This window comes from Mixophyes fleayi, chromosome 7, assembly GCF_038048845.1.
Source record: "Mixophyes fleayi isolate aMixFle1 chromosome 7, aMixFle1.hap1, whole genome shotgun sequence".
Taxonomy (NCBI): domain Eukaryota; kingdom Metazoa; phylum Chordata; class Amphibia; order Anura; family Limnodynastidae; genus Mixophyes; species Mixophyes fleayi.
In genome coordinates, this window is record NC_134408.1 from 24,726,548 (window position 1) to 24,749,502 (window position 22,955).

The window sequence follows — 22,955 nt, forward strand, 5'->3', positions numbered from 1 at the left end:
ATATATATATGTATATATCTGTCTATGTATATATCTGTCTATGTATATATCTGTATATATATATATATATATAGATATATATATATATATATATATATATATATATATGCATTATAGACACCTATCAGGATGAATCTGTACACTTGATGTTTCCCTGTCCCTCCATCAGTATAAAAGAACAGGAGTCACAACATAACAGGCACTGTTTTTCCCCTGTCCATTGTTTTTGTTGCATGTAAATACTGGCACATGCAGTGCTCTTTTTTTTTTTCTTTTTTTTTTTTTAATCACACGTAAAAATGCATTTAAACTGAATAACTTTAATACCAGTGTATACATATCTATCCTTAAGTTTGCCACCTGGCTGGTATTTTAATGGACTACCTCAGTAATAAAGTAATTAATAGGATGATAGGACTACCATGTTTTGTTTTTTTAATTATTTTTACAGAATAGGATGGCAATTCTGTGCACAATACAAATGCAACGTCCCCTTTTTCGTCACTAATAGGTTGGGGCATCGGCTCCTATCCATCCATGACAAAGTAATAGCTTGAAAACCTGACCTGGAGGTTCACTACTACTTTTTTTTCCCCCTCTAACCTCTTTGGGGCAGGTTCAATTAGCTGCAAGTTGCTGCCGGGCAATGCATGTCTATGGGACATGAGGGAAAAATGAGCCGAGATTTTAGTAAAATCTCCACCACAATTGTCCCTGCGGACTGTTCCTAAGACATTGAGTCACCTCGCGGACAACTGAATTACGCCCCCTTTGTCAGTACCAAGCCTCGTTTTAAAACTATGCTGGCACCATATAAATAAATGTTAGTAATAATAATTATTTATGCAAGTATTCTCACAGTGAGAAAGGTATATTTATAATACAACTGTTCAATAGGATCGTTTACAAAAGTGCTTACTGATATATATTGACATAGGACCTTAGATGGCTGGATGTTATATGAATTGTCATCAATTTTTGATACCATTGTCATGCGTGACAACCACAGCACTGACTGCATGTACAGTCATGGCCAAAAGTTTTGAGAATGACACAAATATTATTTTTCACAAAGTCTGCTGCCTCAATTTTTATGATGGTAATTTGCATATATTTTAGAATGTCATAAAGAGTGATCAGATGAATTGTAATTAATTTCAAAGTCCCTCTTTGCCATGACAATGAATATTATTCCAAAAACAACATGTCCACTGCATTTTAACCCTTCCACAAAAGAACCAGCTGAGATCAGGTCAGTGATTTACTCGTTAACAGAGGTGAGAGTGTTGTCGAGGACAAGGCTGGAGATCACTCTCATGTTAATTGAGTTAGAATGATTGGAAGCTTTAAAAGGAGGGTGGTGGTTGAAATCATTGTTCTTCCAGTTTCACAGGCAAGGATATTGCTGCTAGTGAGATTGCACCTAAATCAACCATTTATCGAATCATCAACTTCAAGTAGAGGGGTTCAATAGTTGTGAAGAAGGCTTCAGGGCACCCAAGAAGGTCCAGCAAGCGCCAGGACCGTCTCTTAAAGTTGATTCAGCTCCGGGATCGGGACACCACTAGTGCAGAGCTTGCTCAGGAATGGCAGCAGTCAGGTGTGAGTGCATCTGCACGCACAGTGAGGCAAAGATTTTTGGAGGATGGCCTGGTGTCAAGAAGGCCAGCAAAGAAGCCACTTCTCTCCAGGAAAAACATCAGCGACAGACTAATATTCTGCAAAAAGGTACAGGGATTGGACTGCTGAGGACTGGGGTAAAATAATTTTCTCTTATAAATCCCTTTTCAGATTGTTTGGGGCATCTGGGAAAAACGCTTGTCCAAAGAAGGAAAGGTGAGCTCTACCATCAGTCCTGTGTCATGCCAACAGTAAAGCATCCTGAGACCACTCATGTGTGGGGTTGCTTCTCAGCCAAGGGAGTAGGCTCACTCACAATTTTGCCTAAGAACACAGCCATGAATAAAGAATGGTAACAGAACATCCTCCAAGAGCAACTTCTCCCAGCCATCCAAGAACAGTTTGGTGATGAACAATGGCTTTTCTAGCATTAAGGAGCACCGTGGCCCGGAAACTCCCCAGACCCTTAATCCCATTGAGAACTTGTGGTCAATCCTCAAGAGGTGGGTGGACAAACAAAAACCCACAAATTCCAACAAACTCCAAGCATTGGTTAGGCAAGAATGGGCAGCCATCAGTCAGTATGTGTCCCAGAAGTTGATTGACAGCATGCCAGGGCGAATTGCAGAAGTCTTCAGAAAGAAGAGTCAACACTGCAAAAATCTACTCTGCATAAACCTAATGTAATTGTCAATGAAAGCCTTTGACACTTATGAAATCCTTGTAATTTTACTTCAGTATACAATAGCAATATCTGACAAAAATATCTAAAAACATTGAAGCAGCAAACTTTGTGAAAACCAATACTTGTGTCATTTTCAAAACTTTGGGCCATGACTGTGTGATGTTACTATAACTTGAAACTTTGCTTTATAAAAAACAAAAACGCAGATTTATTTTGAGTAGGGTCATGTCACCAAGATAGTATTTCATCATCAGACTGGTAAGCATTGGACTGGAAACCAACAATAAATATAGCAATCAGATAGAGGGGGTGAAAAAAAAGCCTGCTGTAACAAGAGGTAAAAATAAAATAACGTAAGTAAGGACAAGAGAGCGTGTACCAAACTCCTATGCAAGGTACTGAGAAAGAACAGAGGGGTGTGTGATTATGGAGTATTATGTTTTGATGCTTTCTTTTCATATCCAGAAATGTCATCATTTGTGTTTTGTGTCAGATTTTGACCAGGGCACGTGTACATTCTCATGGTCTCCAAAAACATACTGGTAAGGTTAATTGGCTGCAATCAAAAATTGACCCTAGTCTCTCCCTATCTGTCTGTCTGTCTGTGTGAGTGTGTGTCTATAGTAGGGAATTTAGACTGTAAGCCCCAATGGGGCAGGGATTGATGTGAATGAGTTCTCTGTACAGCGCTGCGGAAATAGTGGCACTATATAAATAAATGATGATGATGATGGTCAAATACTTCTTAATCTGTTGCCCACAGAAAGTGGACGCAAATTTTGTAGGTTTACCCGATACTCAGGAAAATGCAGTCTATTTTCTCTCTAGGAACCAGCACCTCATAAATATTTGGCTATTACATGTATCCTCCCGACATTGGTGCATATGAATTGATAGGCTAGAATCTTATGAATATTGTAACAGAACACATTATGGCTGCCTCATTGAAGGTGACAGATGCACTAAAGATGAGTCTGGACATAATCTGTGTTCTATACATGTGGAGCACCAGGACTTGGGGCTTGATTGAAGTCCAGGTAAGGTGATAAAAGAAAACCCTGGCTGTTGGTTATGGGCTATATAATACTTCAGCCTTGGCCACCTACAGCACCTGGGTGTTGACAATACTGTACCTGCTCTCGCAGATGGACCACCACTGACCTGCCTCAGCCATGGAGAACAATCCTCCAGCATTCTATGTCATGGCACCAACACACACTGGATATTGTTTTGCTTGCAGTATTCTACAACAGTGCTCGGCCCTCATCTTCACCGTTAATATCAGGTAAATGTTGTGGATTTGTGGAAAATGCTTAGTGAATTACACAGCAATTTTATCAGTATTAAAAACCAGCACAACATAAACACATGTAAGCAACACGTGTGGACGTTTAGTGAAACACTTTCTCAATTTGAAAATACCATTATTCGTCTGCTTGTGTACCTCAGAAACAGTTATTGAAAAAACTACACTACCAAGAATCCATCAGTCCAATTCCATACAGCAATTGTGAAACGCGCTGAACCTCCCCAGTAACTGACTTTACCATTAGTTATACAGTCCAACATATAGCATTCCAATAGGATGCTGCTCGTTTTATACCATATTAAATTAACTTCTAATAATACCAGTGTTTTGTTTGTATCGTGAAGATCAATTCTGGATATCAGCCGCGGAGGTTTGTAATGACATAACCATACTTGCTGACGTCCTGAAGTCAGCGTCCGGGGGCTGTCTGGGGGAGGTGGGCACTTTGGGGGCGGGGCTATGCAAATTGCACCATTCTCAAATGCCGTGATTCAGAGAATTCGCGATTCGTGATTCAGAGAATCGCGGCATTTGGCCCCGCGATTCTCTGGGAATTCTGCCCACTTCACTAGGAAGTGGGCCGATGTGGGAGGCTGCAATACTCTCCCGGGAGTCCAGGAGACCTACCTGGAATCTGGGAGTCTCCCGGACATACCGGGAGAGTTGGCAAGTATGGACTTAACAGGTCAACACAGATTCCACTCAAAAGTCTTATCATTTAACAACGATGCAATGCAAAATCATGGTAAAACTGAACACAGTTTACATTTGGGTTGTTTCCTTAAAACCTCTCTCTCTACCTGCAGATTAAACATCTCCTATCGTTGGGGCTTCCAAGACAACACACTTCTAGGAACTTAACGGTTTTTGAATCCCTGTGCTGCAGGTTAACTTGTCCTCCGCATTCCCTCTCAATTATATATAAGCTTTTGGTGGAGCATCTATTTGTGTCCCCTCCGAAATTCATGATAGAATGGGAGAGAGATCTAGGAGTAGAGTTACAAGATACTGACTGGTCCAAAATCTGCCAAGCAGCTCATGCATGCTCTCCTAGTGTTTCAATTCTGGAGACCCACTATAAGGTACTTACCAGGTGGTACAGATGCCTGACCTACTTGGCGAGAGTTTTCCACGGGGTGCCCGACACATGTTGGAGATGTAACCAGGGACCTGGTTCTCTTTTGCATATTTGGTGGGATTGCCCGACGCTGCAAACATTCTGGTCTCAGGTGGTGAACATCACGCGGAAGCTGCTAGGTCAAAATATACCCAACACTCCAGTGTTCTGGCTATTAAATAAAGTTGACATGCCTATATCACGCTTTAAAAAATCTCTCTTAAAATATTTAATCTCAGCGGCTAAGGCAGTAATCCCAGTGAAATGGAGAGCAACTACGCCTCCGAGTATTCGGGATTGGTCGAATAGATTGGAACTCTACAGGATCATGGATGAGATGCACCTTTCATCCACAGATTCTTTCAAAACATATTATGCCATTTGGTGCCCATGGTTAGATCTCTTAGATTCTCCAGAGTCCCCGATCTTATATTTGACAAACTGATTGGTGCGGGTCCTATTTGACATCCAAACACTTGCCTGGTAGGGCGGGACAAACAGGTATGTGTTGGGTCGGGCTGATTTGCATTCTGCTGGGTTAAAGGAACCTTAAACTTAGGTCTTTAATGAGGATTTTTGCTGCCCCCCCCCCCCCAATGATTACCCTTTCCCCCTTTTTCCCTTTGTCTTTGTATGCGTGCTTCATGTCTGGAGGTGCTCAACAGCTATATATGTATGGTTTGGCGCATCCCTTTTCAGGGTCTTCAAGCATGTTGTGGCCTGGCGCCATGATGTCAGTCTTTCATTGTCAATAGCCTACCATGCCATTGTGTTTGATTTGCATTTATAACCTGTCTATGTTTTCTAAACCCAATAAAAACTTATTTCATAAAAAAAAAAAACCTCTCTCTCTCTTAACAGTGCCATGTTTACGGAATTCTTTTTTTGTGTTACAGAACCCTTAATGCCTTTATTTAAAAAGGAACTGAACTTTAACGTCCTGGAGCACCAAGAACTTTATACATTATTGTAAATATTAAAGCCTGTATTCCTATCATATTATAATATTTGACTTGGCAATAACTACTGTGACCATCATAATCCGTTTTGCCGATTTTATGATGAGTATTGCGAACAAAATCTGAATCAGCTGATCTTTATCGGGTTCGCAAGTGACAAGGGCGATAGTAGACATGATTATGTGTAATTCAATTATCAGACAGGAGATGGAGTAATTAGAATGTAAAGCTCCTCTACTTAAAGGGGTTTTACACTTTATAAAGTCCTGTATTAAAACCCCTTGCTTCCAAATAATAGTCTTTTGGTGGTCTTCCTGAGACCCTCATCTATTTAGCAAGGTCACGTATGGCGGGGATCTCTACCCATCACCATTGGTGCACGTTCGGATCTTTAAACAGCAGGTAGGGTCTGACACAGCAGCTCTAAGGGGGGGAATTACATTTTGTAATAATTTCCTCCTTGCCCTCAGTTTTAGCTTGTGTTACAACAAGGGAGCACTGTGTGTATACAGCAGTATGTTATACAGCTTAAGACAAAGGGTAAAACCAGTGCTATAGTGAGGATAACATTATAAAGAAAGTCAAGTTTGAAAGAATTAATATGGCTTGTACTTTATCCTGGACAATATACCGGTGGTATGTGTACATACACGAATATGCATCCACTGCACAGAACTGTGTACTTGTACAGACTGAATCCCCTTGAACATGAAAGGATTGCATCTGATGTCAGGGCTAGGACATCGGCATTGAGCAGTCACAAGGACAATGGCTGGACATGCTGGAAATTGCAGTTTATTGGCCTCTTACAAACAATAGAGACGTCTCCCTTGATGTTATTCTTCGTACTTTTAAAAAGGTGTACAGAGAACAATAAAGCCACACACATAAAGAAACGGCAAGCAGTCCTAAGTTAGAATTAAATAGAAGTATGTTTATTATGACTGTAAGAATGTTATTTTTAATTGTGTCCCTTGTCTGGAATTGTTCTATAAGGATTGCTGTTATTGCCTTACTACACAGTGCTCTATGTAGTGAGCAAAAAGAAAAAGCTTATTAGATGCAGTCAGGTGTAGAGAAATGACCATAGGGCAGTCTTGATATATAAACCATGATACAAGAAGTTTGTACAAAATCTGTCATATCTTTTTATTGCAACATTTACAATAATGGTTAGTTTCCGCTGGCCAATGAACTACACAGAAACAATTAGTGGCAGCCACTGTGCTACACATGTCCACTATATCTTGGGGAATGTTTGGGACGAGAGCGGCGTCTGTCAAATAAATAGATGCACTAGACTGTTCGTTTTCAATCCTTTTCCATAGGAAACATGGCGGCTGTGTTAAACGGATACTGGCTATCTGAATTTACGTAATCCTTGTAGCGGGCAGGTAGCGGACGCAGATCTTGTCAGATGACGTGTTATACAAAGAGACGGGGCGGGATCAGTGCTTTTCCAAAGCTTTAGTTAGCAACTCGTTAAGTCGTCCTACCATAGGTCGGGGATCATCGTTAAGCCCAGCAGCAATCATTGCGTTATCATAGATCTGCATAGTAACGATGGAGACATTTCAGAAGTATAGTACAATGTAGTATTCAGCAAAAACCTACCTTCATATATCTAACGGATACAATAAACTTAGTACATAATAATCGATAACATGATGTAAATAACACATGTGCTGTAATGCAAAGCTATCAGCCAGATATTACTTAGTATCTGATTACTTTCAGCCTGTACCAGTGCAGCAATCATTGTAAAAATAATTACAAAGTATTTAATGGGTACAAGGTCAATGTTTAAAGAAATTGTGTTCAGTAATACAATGGACTGAAGAGAGTTTGAAATAATTTTGGCTCTCTTGCTGCTTATTCAATCTATAAGCTAGTAATTTACAATGAACTGCAGATTCTGGTTGGTTACCCACCTGATCCAGAAGTAACTTGGCCAGTTCCTGGTCTGTGTCCTTCAGCTGCCCAAGCTTCTTAATAAGAGGATGCCTGAAAAACAATAGCAGGAATCTAATGTTAGATCAAGGCATCAGAGTATGGGGAATAGGCAACACAGCGGCTTTTTTGAGCTATGTGATGTTAAGTAATTAATTGCATATCAGTGATCGCCTGTTTTGTGACTGTTTCCAATGTGCTCTGCTATACAAGTGACTATTCATCATTGTCTAGTGCGAAGATCTTGTTCAATCACAAAATATTGCAATTTATTCTACACACGTTTATTGTCAGAGTTTTCTGTAATAGGTGATAACTCTCCAAACTCAAGAAAAGTTAATCAAGTCTCAACTTTTGTTTGAGCAACTGATAATGGTTCCTGTGGCTTTAGCCTGACAGATGTGTTGTGATTGCCCCGAGATACTCACCCGGTGTTGATCTCCAGAGTGGGCTGTAGGATCTGTGCCTGCTCCTCGCTGGTTTTAGCAAGCTGCTGTGTGCGCAGGAAGTGACGGGCAGCCCCCATCTCCAGCACTGTAATCATGGCTGGGTGGGTGTCTAGACGTGGTGTAACCTGCACAAAGAGCACAGAGCTAACTTCTAGTAGGGATACAGTTCATTAAGGGTCACAGGGCTCAAACACAGCTCACTTTAATTTATAACCCAATTGCCAAAGATTAAATTGAGTAAAAAAAAAACAAAAAACCAAAAAAACTTTAAATAAAAATCCTACTACTTTGGAGGAAAAAAAAAATTAAACATTTTTTTCCTGGTTCACTTCCTACCTATCGCACTGCTCCTTTAGTGTTTCTACCTCTGGCACATCCTCCCCTCTACTCCCACTATTGGGGTACTTATTTCATTGTACACCTCTTCTTTTGGGGCACTAATTCACTCATTTGGCCTCCAATATCACCTCTATGCTGAGGACACCCAAATCTATGTCTCTTCCCCTGAACTCTCTCCTTCTGTACTACCTTGTGTATCCAACTGTCTGTCTGCTATCTCCACATGGATGTCCCAACGCTACGTAAAGCTCAACATGTCCAAAACAGAGCTTATTATCTTCCCTCCTGCCCTCAAATTTCCCTCACTGTCAATAACACCACAATTTCCTCAGTCTCCTGAGCCCACTGCTTTGGTGTCACACTTTACTCTGGCCTGTTTTATTCCTCACATCCACACTCTCCCAGTCCTGTCGACTCCACCTTAAAAACATTACCAGAATACGCCCTTTTTCTTACTCAACATGCTACCAAAACGCTTATCCATTCTCTCATCATCTCCCATCTTGTCTGTTGTAACCTCCTGCTATCTGGCATTCCTGACACCCATATATCCACACTTCACTACATCCTAAATGCTGCTGCAAGACTTATCTTCCTCTCTCACCGCTCCACATCTGCTGCACCACTTTGCAAATCCCTACACTTGCTCCCTGTATCCTCCAGAATCAAATTCAAATAGCTCACCCGTACCTACAAAGCCCTCAACAACACCCCTGCATACATCTCAAATCTCATATCAAAATACTTTCCCTCCCGCCCTCTTAGATCTACCTCTGACCTGCACCTCGTCTCTGGTAACTACCTCTCACTCCCGCCTACAAGACTTCTCCCGTGCTGGTCCCCACTTATAGAATTCACTACCACGCTCAATCAGTCTTTCCCACAACCTTCAAATCTTTAGATGCTCTTTGAAAACCCGTCTCTTTTTTTCAGAGGTGACCTTATCCCCGATAACACTATTCACACAAATGCACCCTCACAACTGTCCCAATCTCCACTCTGAGCCACACTCGCTCCTCTTGTTTCATCTGTGCCCTCTTCCACTTAGAATGTAAGCTCTCTAATGAGCAGGCACCTCCATACCCTTTGTTTTCATGTCTGCATTTATTTTGTCTACCTTGTATGTCCCTGTTTTATGTATGTACTGTTTTCCCTACTGCACGGCGCTGCGGAGCACTGTGGCGCCTTACAAATCTACGAAAATAATAATAATATCTGAGCTATAAACAAACAAAAACGGGTATAAATATACAGGAGAAAGAAACAGAGTTTGTTTGTACCTTGATATTTGTCACTCGATTGGCCAAGCCGTTCCTCATCCAGGCCATCAAATCTTCTGCTTCTTTCTCTGGCAATCTATCGCCAGCTGAGGAACAAGTGAGATAAAAAGGTGTAGGTAAGTGTCCAAGGTACTGACTCTACCATGCTAGCAAAAGGAGAACATATGGGCTACCTGGCCGACTGTCCTCATATTTCTCCTCCTTGTAGTGGTCCACCACAATATCGGTTTCCACAGAGATAAGCTTCTTCTTATTAAACTCTCGCAAGTGCAGCATAGTGAGCTCATCAAACTGCTCGTAGCAGAATAGGACCTGGAGGGACAACAAGGAAGAGTTCTAACTCGGTGCAAGAAACAGATAAAAGGGATAATATAAAAGGACATAATAAACAAAGTGACAGAGAGAAACAAGTGTTGACCTCGGTATGCTTCTGCTTCATGGCTTCAAAGTAAGGGCTGTGTTCTGCAAGGTGCCGGTTGGGTGCACACAGGTAGTAGATGTTGCGTGTTCCTGCTTGCATGCGGCTGGCGTAGTCCGTCAGGCTGGTCTGCTGACCCACAGGCAGGGCTGAGGACTCAAACCGCAGCAACTTCCCAATGTCCTCCTAAAAGAAGCAGTATAGAAAAGGCTCATGCATGAATAACAGATGTACCTACGCACTCTGGCAGAGATGGTTTATAATCTCTGTATTGGACTACAATGACATACTGTGAGGAGTTTGTATGCTCTCCCCGTGTTTGCGTGGGTTTCCTCCTGGTGCTCCGGTTTCCTCCCATACTCCAAAAACATACTAGTAGGTTCATTGGCTGCTAACAGATTGACCCTAGGCTCTCTCTGTCTGTCTGTGTATGTTAGGGAATTTAGACTGTAAGCCCCAATGAGGCAGGTACTGATGTGAGCGAGTTCTCTGTACAGTGCTGCGGAATTAGTGGCACTATTATTATTATTTATTTGTTGGGCTCCACAAGGTTTCCGCAGCGCCGTACATAGTACAAACAGTAGACCGTACAGGGTTAAACAGTACAGAACGATAAAACAAAGTACCAATGCTTCAGTAACTCCGGTACAGCCATAAGGAGTAAGGACAGAGCAGAAGAACAGGTATGAAGACACAGGGGGAAGAGGGGCCCTGCTCATAAGAGCTTACATCCTAAGGGAGGGTGGACAAATCAGACACGAGAGGGAGCTGGTGATGCCAGGGGAGTGAGGGAATAGCGAGCAGAGTAGATGAGGGGTTAAGTGGACGGTTGATAAGCTTTGAGGAACAGGTGAGTTTTAAGTGCTTGTTTGAAGGAGCACAGATTGGGAGCGAGACGGATGGAACAAGGGAGGTCATTCCAGTGTAGTGGGGCAGCTCGGGCGAAGTCTTGGATTCTGGAGTGGGAAGTGGTAATCAGAGTGGAGGAGAGGCGACGGTCATTAGCAGAGCGCAGGGACCGGGCAGGAGTGTGAATGGTGAGGAGGTTGGCGATATAGGGAGCAGTAGACAGGGAGAGAGCCTTGTAAGTGGTGATAAGGAGTTTGAAGAGGATTCTGTAGGGGATGGGGAGCCAGTGTAAGGCAAGGCAGAGGGGGGAGGCAGAGGAGTAGCGGCGTGAGAGAAAGATGAGTCTAGCAGCCGCATTGAGTACAGAGCGGAGGGGGGCGAGATGTGAGAGGGGGAGGCCAGTGAGGAGAAGGTTGCAGTAGTCGAGGCGGGAGATGATGAGTGCGTGGATGATGATTTTGGTGGCGTCTTGTGAGAGGAAGGGTCGGATGCGGGCGATGTTGCGCAGCTGCAAGCGACAGGCTTGAGCAAGGGATTGGACATGGGAGGCAAAAGAGAGAGATGAGTCGAGGGTGACACCCAGGCAGCGGAGTTGGATGACAGAGGAGATGGTGGTGTTATTAACAACGATAGAGAGGTTGTGGTGGAAGGGGAGTCTAGGGGGAGGAAAGACAATGAGTTCGGTTTTAGAGATGTTAATTTTGAGCAAGCGTGAGGACATCCAGGAGGAGAGGGCAGAGAGGCAGTCAGATACCCGAGAGAGGAGGGAGGGAGAGAGATCAGGAGAAGAAATGTAAAGTTGAATGTCGTCAGCATAAAGGTGATACTGAAGACCAAAGGAGGAGATAAGGGCACCGAGGGAGGATGTGTAGAGCGAAAAGAGTAGGGGGCCGAGGACAGAGCCCTGGGGCTATATATAAATAAATGGTGATGATGATACTGTCTGACCAGAAGGTTACATTATCTAAAGATCTAGGTATAGAGACCCTTTATTCAAAATATGTTCCCTTGTGTACATGAAGACCAGACATCTACCGTCTTCTCAGCATAACCAAATCCAAAGTTGTCTGTCCCGGTTTTGCAATGTCTGTCTCTCACTTAAGAATGTGCTAAGTTTGGAAATGTAAGTTATAGAGGAGCTGGTCATAAGATACGTCTGCATTACCCACTCAGCGGTACAACTGTGAACTCTGCTGTATTACAGGCAGACAAGGGTCACCGGCCAACACCTACACCTACAAACCTGTAGTGTTCTGAAAACAGTCACTGCCCAAAACATCGGACCGATATCTATCATAAAGTTAACTTTTTTTTTTTTTTAAAGTTGTTCACATATTTTTTTCATTTGTTGCTACCATTAGTAAACAGAAGGCCACCCTTTTACACCACCAGACTCTGAAATAAGCCGGAAAAGCGGAAACAAAAACGTTCATTAAGTTAGACTGCAAAGTCTCCACATTTAATCCTGCAAATGAGGAGGAGGAGGGGGGGGGGGAGCTCTGCTACAATATTAGGGATCCCATTGAGCAAAAGTTATGCGTAAGAATCCTTCATGCTCCATACAGAAGCCCTTATTTAATACACAGTAAAAAGTATTTTTCAAATAAATATGTACTAACTACAGCCTCACCTTGACCTCTTGTTCTGGGGTGGTCACAATCCCTTCCCGGATAAATAGCCCGTAGTCCTCGAAGAACTTACTGTACTTCTCAGGGTCCTTCTTGCTCTGGTCAAGCAAGAATTTGATCAGTCGTTTCTGCAGGACATCCCGTAGTTTCCTAACAGGTGGTTGATTAAGAGAAAATGTAAATGTACTAACCCGATCTCTCCTCATTCCATGGCTTACAATCAGTTTTCTGAGCATATGGAGTCAGGAACTACATTATTATATCTAATTACTGATGATAGTCCTGCCAAGTGCACACTGATCTGCCCATAAGTGATAAGGCAGACAACATCCAGATAGTGGTCTTGAGGAAAGATCACGGAGGTCTGGAAACATAACAGGTGGGACAATGTCTATTGTACATTCTGCTTCCCGGCCATAGATAACTGCCACACGATATTCAGGATTTCCCTAAACAGACATAGTGACATACAGAATCAATGGTGCATGGCTCTCTATGGGGAAACTGTAATTGAAACAGCCCAGGTAACATGTACCAGACAACAAACCCAATTAATTTAATTTCCTGGAGAACTCTCAGCATTGTTAAATACAAGCACCTGAATGACAGAAATCAGGGATTCCTACTGCTAAGGGGCCCACACCGCCGATACGTCTGCTACAAGAAAAGTACCAGTGTAGCTATTTCACCAGGGGGATATTTATCAAGCTGTAGCTTTCAGGCGGGTTTGAGAAGTGGAAATGTTGCCTATAGCAACCAGATTATAGTTATTTATTTAGTACATTCTACAAAATGATAGCTGGAATCTGATTGGTTGCTATAGGCAACCAATCAGATCATATCTCCACTTTCAAACCCGCAGTGTGATAAAATTACTCCAGGAGTGGGAAACCTTAACAGTCAAGTAATACATTAATAAACAAATCTTCGATCCTGCAGCAATGCCACCAAATTCCTACTATAACACTTTGTACTGCCCAATCGGATGCAGGTACCTAGCTGGCTATTTATGTAATCATCAGTACGAAAGTCGATGAATGACCTCCATGATCCTGTTCTATATACTCAACGTTCTTTATACTCCACCTCTCTCCTTGCTCACCTAATCAGAGCGCTCTCCTGTAACAGTTCTCGGCTCAGATTCAGGGGGATATCCTCACTGTCAACAACCCCTGGAAAGAAGAAATAAATAAATAAGTAAAATGTATGTGGATGTAAAAGGAAGAATGCAGTGTTAGGAGCATTAGCTTTTGTAATATGCACTGTCACTCCCAGTCTATCGGTGTCCTACTTAACTACCCCAGAACTTGTCTTCTTTAAGAAGGAATTTGGGCATTTTTATATTGCATTTCTCCCTGTCTGGATCTGATGTTGCGGTTTCTTTCTTCATATGATTATTTTTAAATGTGCTAACAATGCAAATCTGTTCCCAAGAGAAGTGCTATTAAATCATCATCAGCGCCACTAATTTAAATGTGTACAGAGATATATAAAGATAACACCCCAGCTTGTTTCAGGTGTAGCCGCGCGAGGGTGAAATTGATTGAAGCGCTGTAGTTACGGACGCCTGCTAGGGAGTGCTCACCTCGCATGAAGCGCAGCCATTTGGGCAGAATATCTGTGGCTTTGGTCTGGATGAGGACTTTGCGGCTGTAAAGAGCAACGCTGGATCCCAGCTCCCGGCTCACATCAAACATGGAAGGTTTCTGCACATAGAAAGGCATGGTGATCATTATACAATCCTAGGTGTGGTATATAAGTCTCAATTTCCCAACTGAATATGCACACTGGTAAACAGCTCTGTACGAAGACAGTCGTGTACAATGAGAGATTCACATTAACACGTATAAGATTGCATAGTGTTAAATGTGGGAAGAAAGACTCTTCTCTGTGTATATGTGTTCCGCTCTTGATTGAAGCGGTTGTTGTATGAACAGAACTCACCATCTCCGGCACGTAGAAAATGCTGCGGATATTTAGAGGAGCGTCGGCCTTGTAGTGAAGAGTGTAGCGCGGCTTGTCGTATGCTTGGGCTATATACCGATAGAACTCCTCATGTTGCCACTCTCCAATCTCCTTGGGATCCATCATCCACAGAGCCTGGAGAGGAAATGAAAAAAAAAAAATTTGAGAAAAACAAAAAGGTGGATAAAGTAGCATAAGAAAATTAAGAGACCGGCATGAAAAAAAGAAAGTGAACTGCAAAGACAGTGTAAGGACCGGACAAGCACTCTACATCTCTTACCTGCAAGGTATTAACTCTCTTTCCATTCAAGAAAAGGGGTGCGCTGACGAAGTTGCTGTACTTTGTTACCACCTCTGCAATGTAACACAAGAAATGACAAATGAGAAAATAGGTCTATGCAACAACCCCTATCTTTAACCAGTACATTGTTTCTAAAGCCCTATAGCGACCCACCTCTTACTCTGTCCTCACTGGCAAACTCTTTACAGTCATCCTTAAGGTGGATGACGACTTTGGTGCCCAGTCTCACGCCGCTGGCCTCTGCCATTTCAAAGACACCAGACCTAAAGAAGGGTAGGATAAAACACTTAGATAGGGAATTTAATAAGATGATGACAGAGAGTTGGACCATCAACACGTAGCCAACCAATTGATCTGGTATGTTGACAAAACTTTGTAAAAATGGTTAAGATGATTTCTCATTCTGGTGCAAGGAACGGACGCTGCTGAGATACATCTACTAACCTTGTACTTACCCATCAGAGGTCCAGCAATATCCAGTGCTCTCGGGCTCTGAAGACCGTGAGAATACAACAACCTTGTCTGCAACCATGAATGCTGAGTAGAAGCCCACTCCAAACTGGCCTATTATCTTCCCAGAGGTGTCAGCCTGGCTCTGCAGGGCATCCAAGAAGGCCTACAGAAAACAGTGATAAGGAATGCATGACACTGTGTACTATGATGTACAGTGAATATTCCGCTGGAACATTTCTGTATCTCGGACGAGTGCAGCACGGTGGTTAAGTGGTTAGCACTTCTGCCTCACAGCGCTGGGGTCATGAGTTCAATTCCCAAACATGGCCTTATCTGTGAGGAGTTTGTATGTTCTCCTCGTGTTTGCGTGGTTTTTCTCCGGATGCTCCGGTTTCCTCCCACACTCCAAAAACATACTAGTAGGTTAATTGGCTGCTATCAAAATTGACCCTAGTCTCTTTCTCTGTGTGTGTGTGTATGTTAGGGAATTTAGACTGTAAGGCCCAATGGGGCAGGGACTGATGTGAATGAGTGATCTCTACAGCGCTGCGGAATCAGTGGCGCTATATAAATAATGGTGATGATGATGATGATGCTTAAGCTCTTACCTTGGATCCGGAGCGAGCGATGGTGCCTAGGTTTGAGACAAGCTCCTCTTCTGTCATCCCCACACCAGTGTCCTGCAGGAAAGATGTCATGAAATATAATTGTACATAGTAATCCATAGAATATGTAACAGTATATGCTGGAGGGTTATTGGTGTTCAACAATGCAATAAAGCAGAAACAAAATCATATTCACTGCTGACAAAATTCCAAATGTACAGCACAGCCAGGCAATAGATTAGTCACAGTTCTGTGTACACTGCTGGCCATGCACTAGAAGACTATAGAGTAACACAGGAGTGTGCAGTGCTAGAGGTCTACTAGTTTACAGCACTGCAAGACAACAGACCTATGTACATGGCTGGAGACTTATCAGGGTACCGTATTGACATGTAATACAGCATTAACAGGCCTCTCACTCTGATTCTTGTACCTGAATGGTGATGGTTCCCTTCTCGCTGTCTGTCTGTAAGTGGATCTCCATCTCTGTCAAGACGCACCCCTGTGACATGAGCCTGTGCCGGAGCTTCTCCAGGGCATCACTGCTATTAGAGATCAGCTCCCTGATAAATACCTGGTAGAGGGAGAAACAGAGTCATATAGGACAAGCAGTAGTCATCTAGATTGTAACTGGGATCCAGAAATCACATATCACACTAAAACCTGTTTTTTTTTATTTTACTATTTATTATTGTATTTAAGAAATCGGACAAATTAAGCTACTTCATTCCTACTGCAGAGTGTTAACTAATTATTATTCCCCCTTATTTATATAGTGCCAACATTATTAGAGAGCGCTGAGCAATCAGAGAATTCCAGACACATTATTCCCTCCTCAATGCAAATTTCTACTACAGGAACAAGAAAAATGACACTAGGGCCAAGTTAGGCAGAAGCCTATAATATAACCAGTAGGTCTCTGGCTATGGGGGCAGGAGAAAACCCACACAAATACAGGGAACATACAAACTGAATTTTATAGCACCCCAGTCAGAATCAAACCCATGGACCCATCGCCTCAAGTCAACAATGCCAACCACTGTGCCACCAATACATACCTCCTTTTCAGAGTATAATGACCGAGCAACAATGTCCAGGAGCTTCTTAGTTTCAGCCTGGAACTCATGCTTAGAAGCAGAACCTGCAACACATTAGTAAATGTTATTAATAGTGCTGTTGTAGAAGAAACCCGTACTTTGGTTTAGTCACATTTTAACATGTTACTCATATAATATGAATATGACGACCGTCCCTTCAACTGGCATAACCGCTGGGTTCCCACATTCCATAATCCCGAATTTCTCAATATAATCATTCTTGTCTTTGTCGGTAATGCTTAACTTTTAAGGGTGTTGCGCTTTGGAAAACCGACCGTTACCGGCAGTGGGAGGGCTGAGTGCATTGGGAAACCTGTAGATATGGTTACGTCAGGTGGGGATGAAGCGAGTTATTTTATAAAAAAAAAAATAATAAATTCGGAATTCTTCTTTAATAAATAAAGCTATCTACATGGCTTATTTAAATAACAGTAGTTAGCCATTTGTGTATGCTTAAAAGTATGGCAGCAATGCCAAGCCTTTCCCCAATCCCACCTAGACTGGAGTTCTAAACAGGTCTATGGAGTAGCTGTTGTACTATATTATCATGTTCTTTAAACGTAATTCATATACTATAGAATATAATATATATATATATATATACATACACACACACACACACACAAACTATTGCACATTATATACACTACTCTACTACATACTTACCAACTTTAGTAAGTTGGTTTCCGGGAGCCTGCGGGGGAGGTGGGCGTGATGGGGGGGGGGGGGGGGCTCCTAAATGTGCGTCATTTTGGCCCCGCCCCCATGGCGTAATGACGCGAACGCGTCATTTGACAGCGGGGCCAAACGCCGCGATTCACCGGGAATCGAGGCGTTTGGGACCTAATTCTGCCCACTTCACTAGGAAGTTGGGCACTTCCTAGTGAAGTGGGCAGATTCGGGTGATTGACACACTCTCCCGGGAGTCCGTGAGACTCTCGCAAAATGCGGGAGTCTCCCGGACATTCCAGGAGAGTTGGCAAGTATGCTCTACTATACATAGATCAATAGTACATGACATTCTTGAAATTAAAACTCATCATAAACCCCAATATAAATAACTATCTACAACTGATTCAACAACTCCCGCCCATACACCTCAAAACAGCTATGTAACTTTCACAATAATAGGCTCCTTCATACATGATGACTACACTACCAACATTTTTACATACTAAATGTAGCAAGCAGTTAAAACAAATGCTCGGCACTCACCTTGCACAGTCTCAGAATCAGAGATGATTGTGTGTATAGGAGGCTCTTCCTCCTTGTTCTCTACGGTCTGTGTAGTGTATCTCCGGCACGACGTAATACTCAAGTTACACTGGCTATACCTGGATGTGAACACTGAATGCCAGGGAGAGGGTTGGTACCCGGAGATATAGCCTGGGGAAAAAGATCACATTATTTTAATAATATGCAGAAACCTGTATTTTTCTCATATATATATATAAATGCAAGTTGTTTTTTTAAGTATTCCTAACTGAAACTGCTATCACAGGCCAATTTTATCAGATTTTATAATTATTGAAATACATTTCCTCCTTCACTGTGCCACTACAAGACACATTGATTGATGATCAAGATGGTTAGTAAAAATAATTTGGCTGATAGTGAAAGTGCAACAAGACAATAGCCAATAGGTCTCGGGCAAATTATATTGTGGAACATTTGGCTAACAAAGAACATGGTCCACTGTATTCTATCATATGGGGGTCAGTGTTCTCCTCGGAAAATTATGCCAGCAGGGTGCGACATTTGCAATACTTTTTTGCCCAAACCTGCCAGGACTGGTCAGACTGGTGGTCAGTGGTGTAACACACACTGCTAGCTGTAGTGCTCACATATTGTATGTTCTAATAGGAGAAACAATGGTTTATTCTACTACAATTGGTCTCTGTTGAGCTCCAAGAGCCGGGTGGCAAGTAAAAACAGCTGGGTGGAACACTTGGGAAATAGGTACTGAGAACACTGGGGGTATTAGGATGAGTATGCAAAGATTACCATAAACCTAGGTCAGGCATCGTATAGAAAACAAAAATTGGCATTCATTTTGAAAATTAGAGCAATTTAGATCTGTTTATGTATATGTTTGATACTACATTCCAATTATTGGCTATAGACACAGATGCACAGTGCTGCTTTTATTGATTCTTTCTCTCAGTTTAAAGAAAACACAAGGAATAGATTGTTTTTTTTTATTATTTTTTTTACCATTTATACACAGTATTTTTATTTCCAATTTTCACTAAGTATAGGATGTTTTCTTCTCCTGAACATTACCACTAGTTTTCCCTGCATGTACAGTACAGGCTTGGTGCCAATTACTATGTTGTAATACCAATGACCTTGTCCTGACTGAGGGGGGTCAGTCTGTTTTGCAATGTGTGCAGATCACACACCTTACTGGACACAATGTCTGTTACACTAGTATTAGCCCCTGTCTATGGGACTCTTTGTGCTCTATGACATTCCTGCCCCACACTAACAGGTTATTTTCTCTATAACTAATATAATGCAAGAAAATGAGTGTTGTCAGAAGCAGCATGATGTGACAGCCCCAGCTATCTGTAATATATACAATATATAGACTGGCTGTAATAGAGGACACAGAGGACACGTGGGTGCTACAACCACTAGGGAGCTCAGGAATAAAAGTGACATGTGACGTCACAGCAGTGACCTCATGAGACTCACCGCTCAGGCTCCTCCCAGACACGGGCGCCACGGCCCGGCCCCAGGCTCTCAGCACCCGGCTTAGGTTTCCTCTCAGCACAGACACAGCCGCCATGTCTCCTCTCAGATGCTCATGTGACTGACGTCATATCTGTGCGCCCCCGGCGTCACTGGTGGGGTGTGTCTGACCCTGCAGCCTCCAGCTGGTGTGGGACTACAAGTCCCAGCAGGCTCTGCTCCACTACAGCTGGAGAGCTTATCTCAGTAATTGTATTAATGTCCATAATCAGTGACATTGTGACAGGACCTGTGGGTCTAATATAGCAATAATAATATTGGGGTGACCATTTCTCTGTTGTATCCCTACTCTGCAACGTAATGTATGTCCTGTCCAACCTGTATTGATGTACACTGCCTCCAGCATCACCCAGAGAAAGCATTTCTTTCATCAGGATATATATATATATATATATATATATATATATATATATATATATATATATATATACATATACATACATATACATACATATAGATATGCATATATACATACACACTCACACTTGCACATTCACATATGGTGGTCCATGAGTGTGCAAATGCCATTTTAAAACAGAAATGAAGAAGGAACTATTATACCAGTGTCTACATATATGATCTGGGTGTAGTGGTAAACTTTTTAGGGTATGTGGCCAGTATGGCAGCCATCTTGAATGCAACTCTTAATTTATTTTACAAGGGTGTTTCCACACTTATGGACCACCCTGTATATATAAAATCCATCCCATGTAACCAGGGGCAGGATGGCTAGCAGATTTTAGCCCAGAGTAGGGGGAGAGGGTGGCAGGCAAGACTCAGCTCAGGAGGCTATTAGGAACATTTTTAATTAAAAGAAATGCGGGTGACCCAGCCCAATGTAGCTAACAATGGGACACCTCACCAGATTATGTGCTTGACCGATTGGGGTTCCACTGGGTACAGATGTGGACAATTAAAGTGAAGATGAGTAACCAGAGTAGATTTTTGCTAATCTAATTCATCAGTCTTATCTTATATCCATATTTGAAGAGTTACCTGTTTTACTTGTATAGACTAATCCAGTGGATCCCAAATTTCAGTTCAAGGCACCCTTAGCGTTTCCAAATTTTTTTCAATGCACCCCTAAGCCAAAATAATTACCAAGTAGTTCCCCGCCTTGCTTACCATTGGCCCTGGCCGAGGCACCCCAGGGAGCATAGGTGCACAGTTTGGGAACCACTAGACTAACCCATTAGTGTTATTTAATATTGTTTATCTTGCTTTTATATAAATATCCACTAACCTGTAATTGCTATAGTTTCTGATATAAAACTGCATTTATGGTAAGGGCATTATCACATCTTTAAAGGCTTTGTTATTCTTGTTAGTAATAAATCAACGAATTGTTCCAGTCCAGCTTGTCTGCGCTTATGAACCATTGTTCGTTACTTTAAAGAATCCTGCAGTGGGAGGTTTATGATAATGGTTCTCCTTTCACCTTACTCTAGCCAGGAACAGTGCATCATTTTTCCACTCCAAAATCTGGTAGTTATGAAAGAATAAATGTGTCAATGTATGTAAAATTTTAGTGAGGAAGAAGATAATCAAATCTCAAATAAAAAAGGGATGCTGTTCCCCAAAAAAAATAAGTTTGAAAACTTTAACAATGTACAAATTAGTCCATGCTTACGTTGGAGCGCCTGAAGCGCAGGTCTAGAAAGTCAAGTTGGCCCTTTTGGAGTGACACAAATCACGCCATGCCTTCCTATGAACGATGATTTAAATTGCACAGCGTGGCGGGAGAGACCATCATTGCAGGACTCCAGCACTGTGTGATGTATTTTGCAGCATTGAGCAAGCAGTGATTATGTAATAGCACAATTGTGCCACCTTTTACCACCATCTGGAAGAATTCCCAACTTTCACTATAACTTACAGGCATTCTGGGAGAGTCTGCATGTAGGGCTAGTTCACAGAGGTAAGGTCAGGAAAAAGACCATGAGCCTGGTTCTGGCTACAACAATAACAAACTGCACCTTAAACTAAATATCTAACATTTTCAAAAAATAACCATTTCCTGGCATCAATGCAGTTCCAACAGCCCGCTAGAGTTCAATTCCCTGTGCTGAGGCTCCAGCACAATCATGAAGGCACTGAGGTTTTTTTCTCACACCCCCAAAAGGTGTGTAGGGGAAAAACTAGCAATGTTTGGGTACCAGAAAGGAGTGCAGTCGGATATCTGCACGAGGTCCAGCAGCTCATCGCGTCAAACTGAATTGCCTCTAAAAGTAGAAAGTTTTGCAACATTTTGATAACGGTATCAACCGAATATATATACCTACATATACACTATATGGGGAAAAAGTATTTGGCCACACCTATTAACTATTGAATTGAGGTGTTTTAATCAGACCTGTCGCCAGAGGTGCATAAACTCAAACACCTACCCCTGTAGTCTCTATTTGCAAACATTTATGATACAAAATCGGTCATTCTGAAGAGCTCAGTGACTTCGAACGTGGTACTGTGATAGGATGCCACCTATATAAGACTGGTCAACTGTAAGTGATATTATTAGAAAATGGAAACTTTTAGAAGCAGCAGCAACTCAGCCACGTACAGGAAGACCACATAAAATTACAGACAAAGTTCGACTGCTAAGGGGAATGGTGCGTAACAGTTACCAATACTCTACTGATTTCATAGCTGAAGATTTCTGAACTTCCACCGGCATTATTATAAAACACAAAAATTGTGTCAGGACCTTAATGGAATAGGGCTTCTATGGCTGAGCACTTGCATCTAAGCCTCACCTTACCTCACCAACACCATGCTATGACCATGCGTCAGATGGAGTGGTGTAAAGCACACCGACACTGGACTGTGGAGCAGTGAAAACATGTTATGTGGAGTGATGAATCACACTTCTGTTTAGAAGTCAGATGGACGAGTCTGGGTTTGGCAGATGCCGGGAGACCATTCCATGCCCGACTGCATTATGGCAACGGTGAAGTTTGGTGGATGAGGGATAATGGTATGGGGCTGTATTTCAGGGTTTGATGAGTTCAGCCCTGACCTCAAAGACATCGAACACCTTTGGGATGAACTGGAATGGAGATTGTGAGCCAGGTCTCTCATCCAACATCACTACCTGACCTCATAAATGCTCTACAGAATAAATGCACACAAATTCCCACAAAAACACTTCAACATCTTGTGTAAAGCCTTCCAAGAAGA

The 22,955-nt window shown here is 42.3% G+C and overlaps 1 protein-coding gene across 1 annotated transcript; it reads right to left on the reverse strand.

Moving 5' to 3' along the window:
• Window positions 1–6,814: 6,814 nt before the first annotated feature.
• On the reverse strand, window positions 6,815–19,855 carry TRAP1 (TNF receptor associated protein 1). Its single transcript, XM_075179414.1, has 18 exons — window positions 19,722–19,855; window positions 18,240–18,410; window positions 16,986–17,068; window positions 16,361–16,501; window positions 15,931–16,002; window positions 15,325–15,485; window positions 15,023–15,132; window positions 14,849–14,922; window positions 14,548–14,703; window positions 14,189–14,309; window positions 13,706–13,775; window positions 12,606–12,753; window positions 10,127–10,312; window positions 9,882–10,020; window positions 9,709–9,794; window positions 8,069–8,214; window positions 7,622–7,694; window positions 6,815–7,240 (listed from the first exon to the last, which is right to left on the reverse strand). Exons 1-18 carry the CDS (start codon window positions 19,813–19,815, stop codon window positions 7,139–7,141), a joined length of 2,133 nt encoding a protein of 710 aa, XP_075035515.1. The 5' UTR covers window positions 19,816–19,855; the 3' UTR covers window positions 6,815–7,138.
• Between the last annotated feature and the right edge of the window lie 3,100 nt (window positions 19,856–22,955).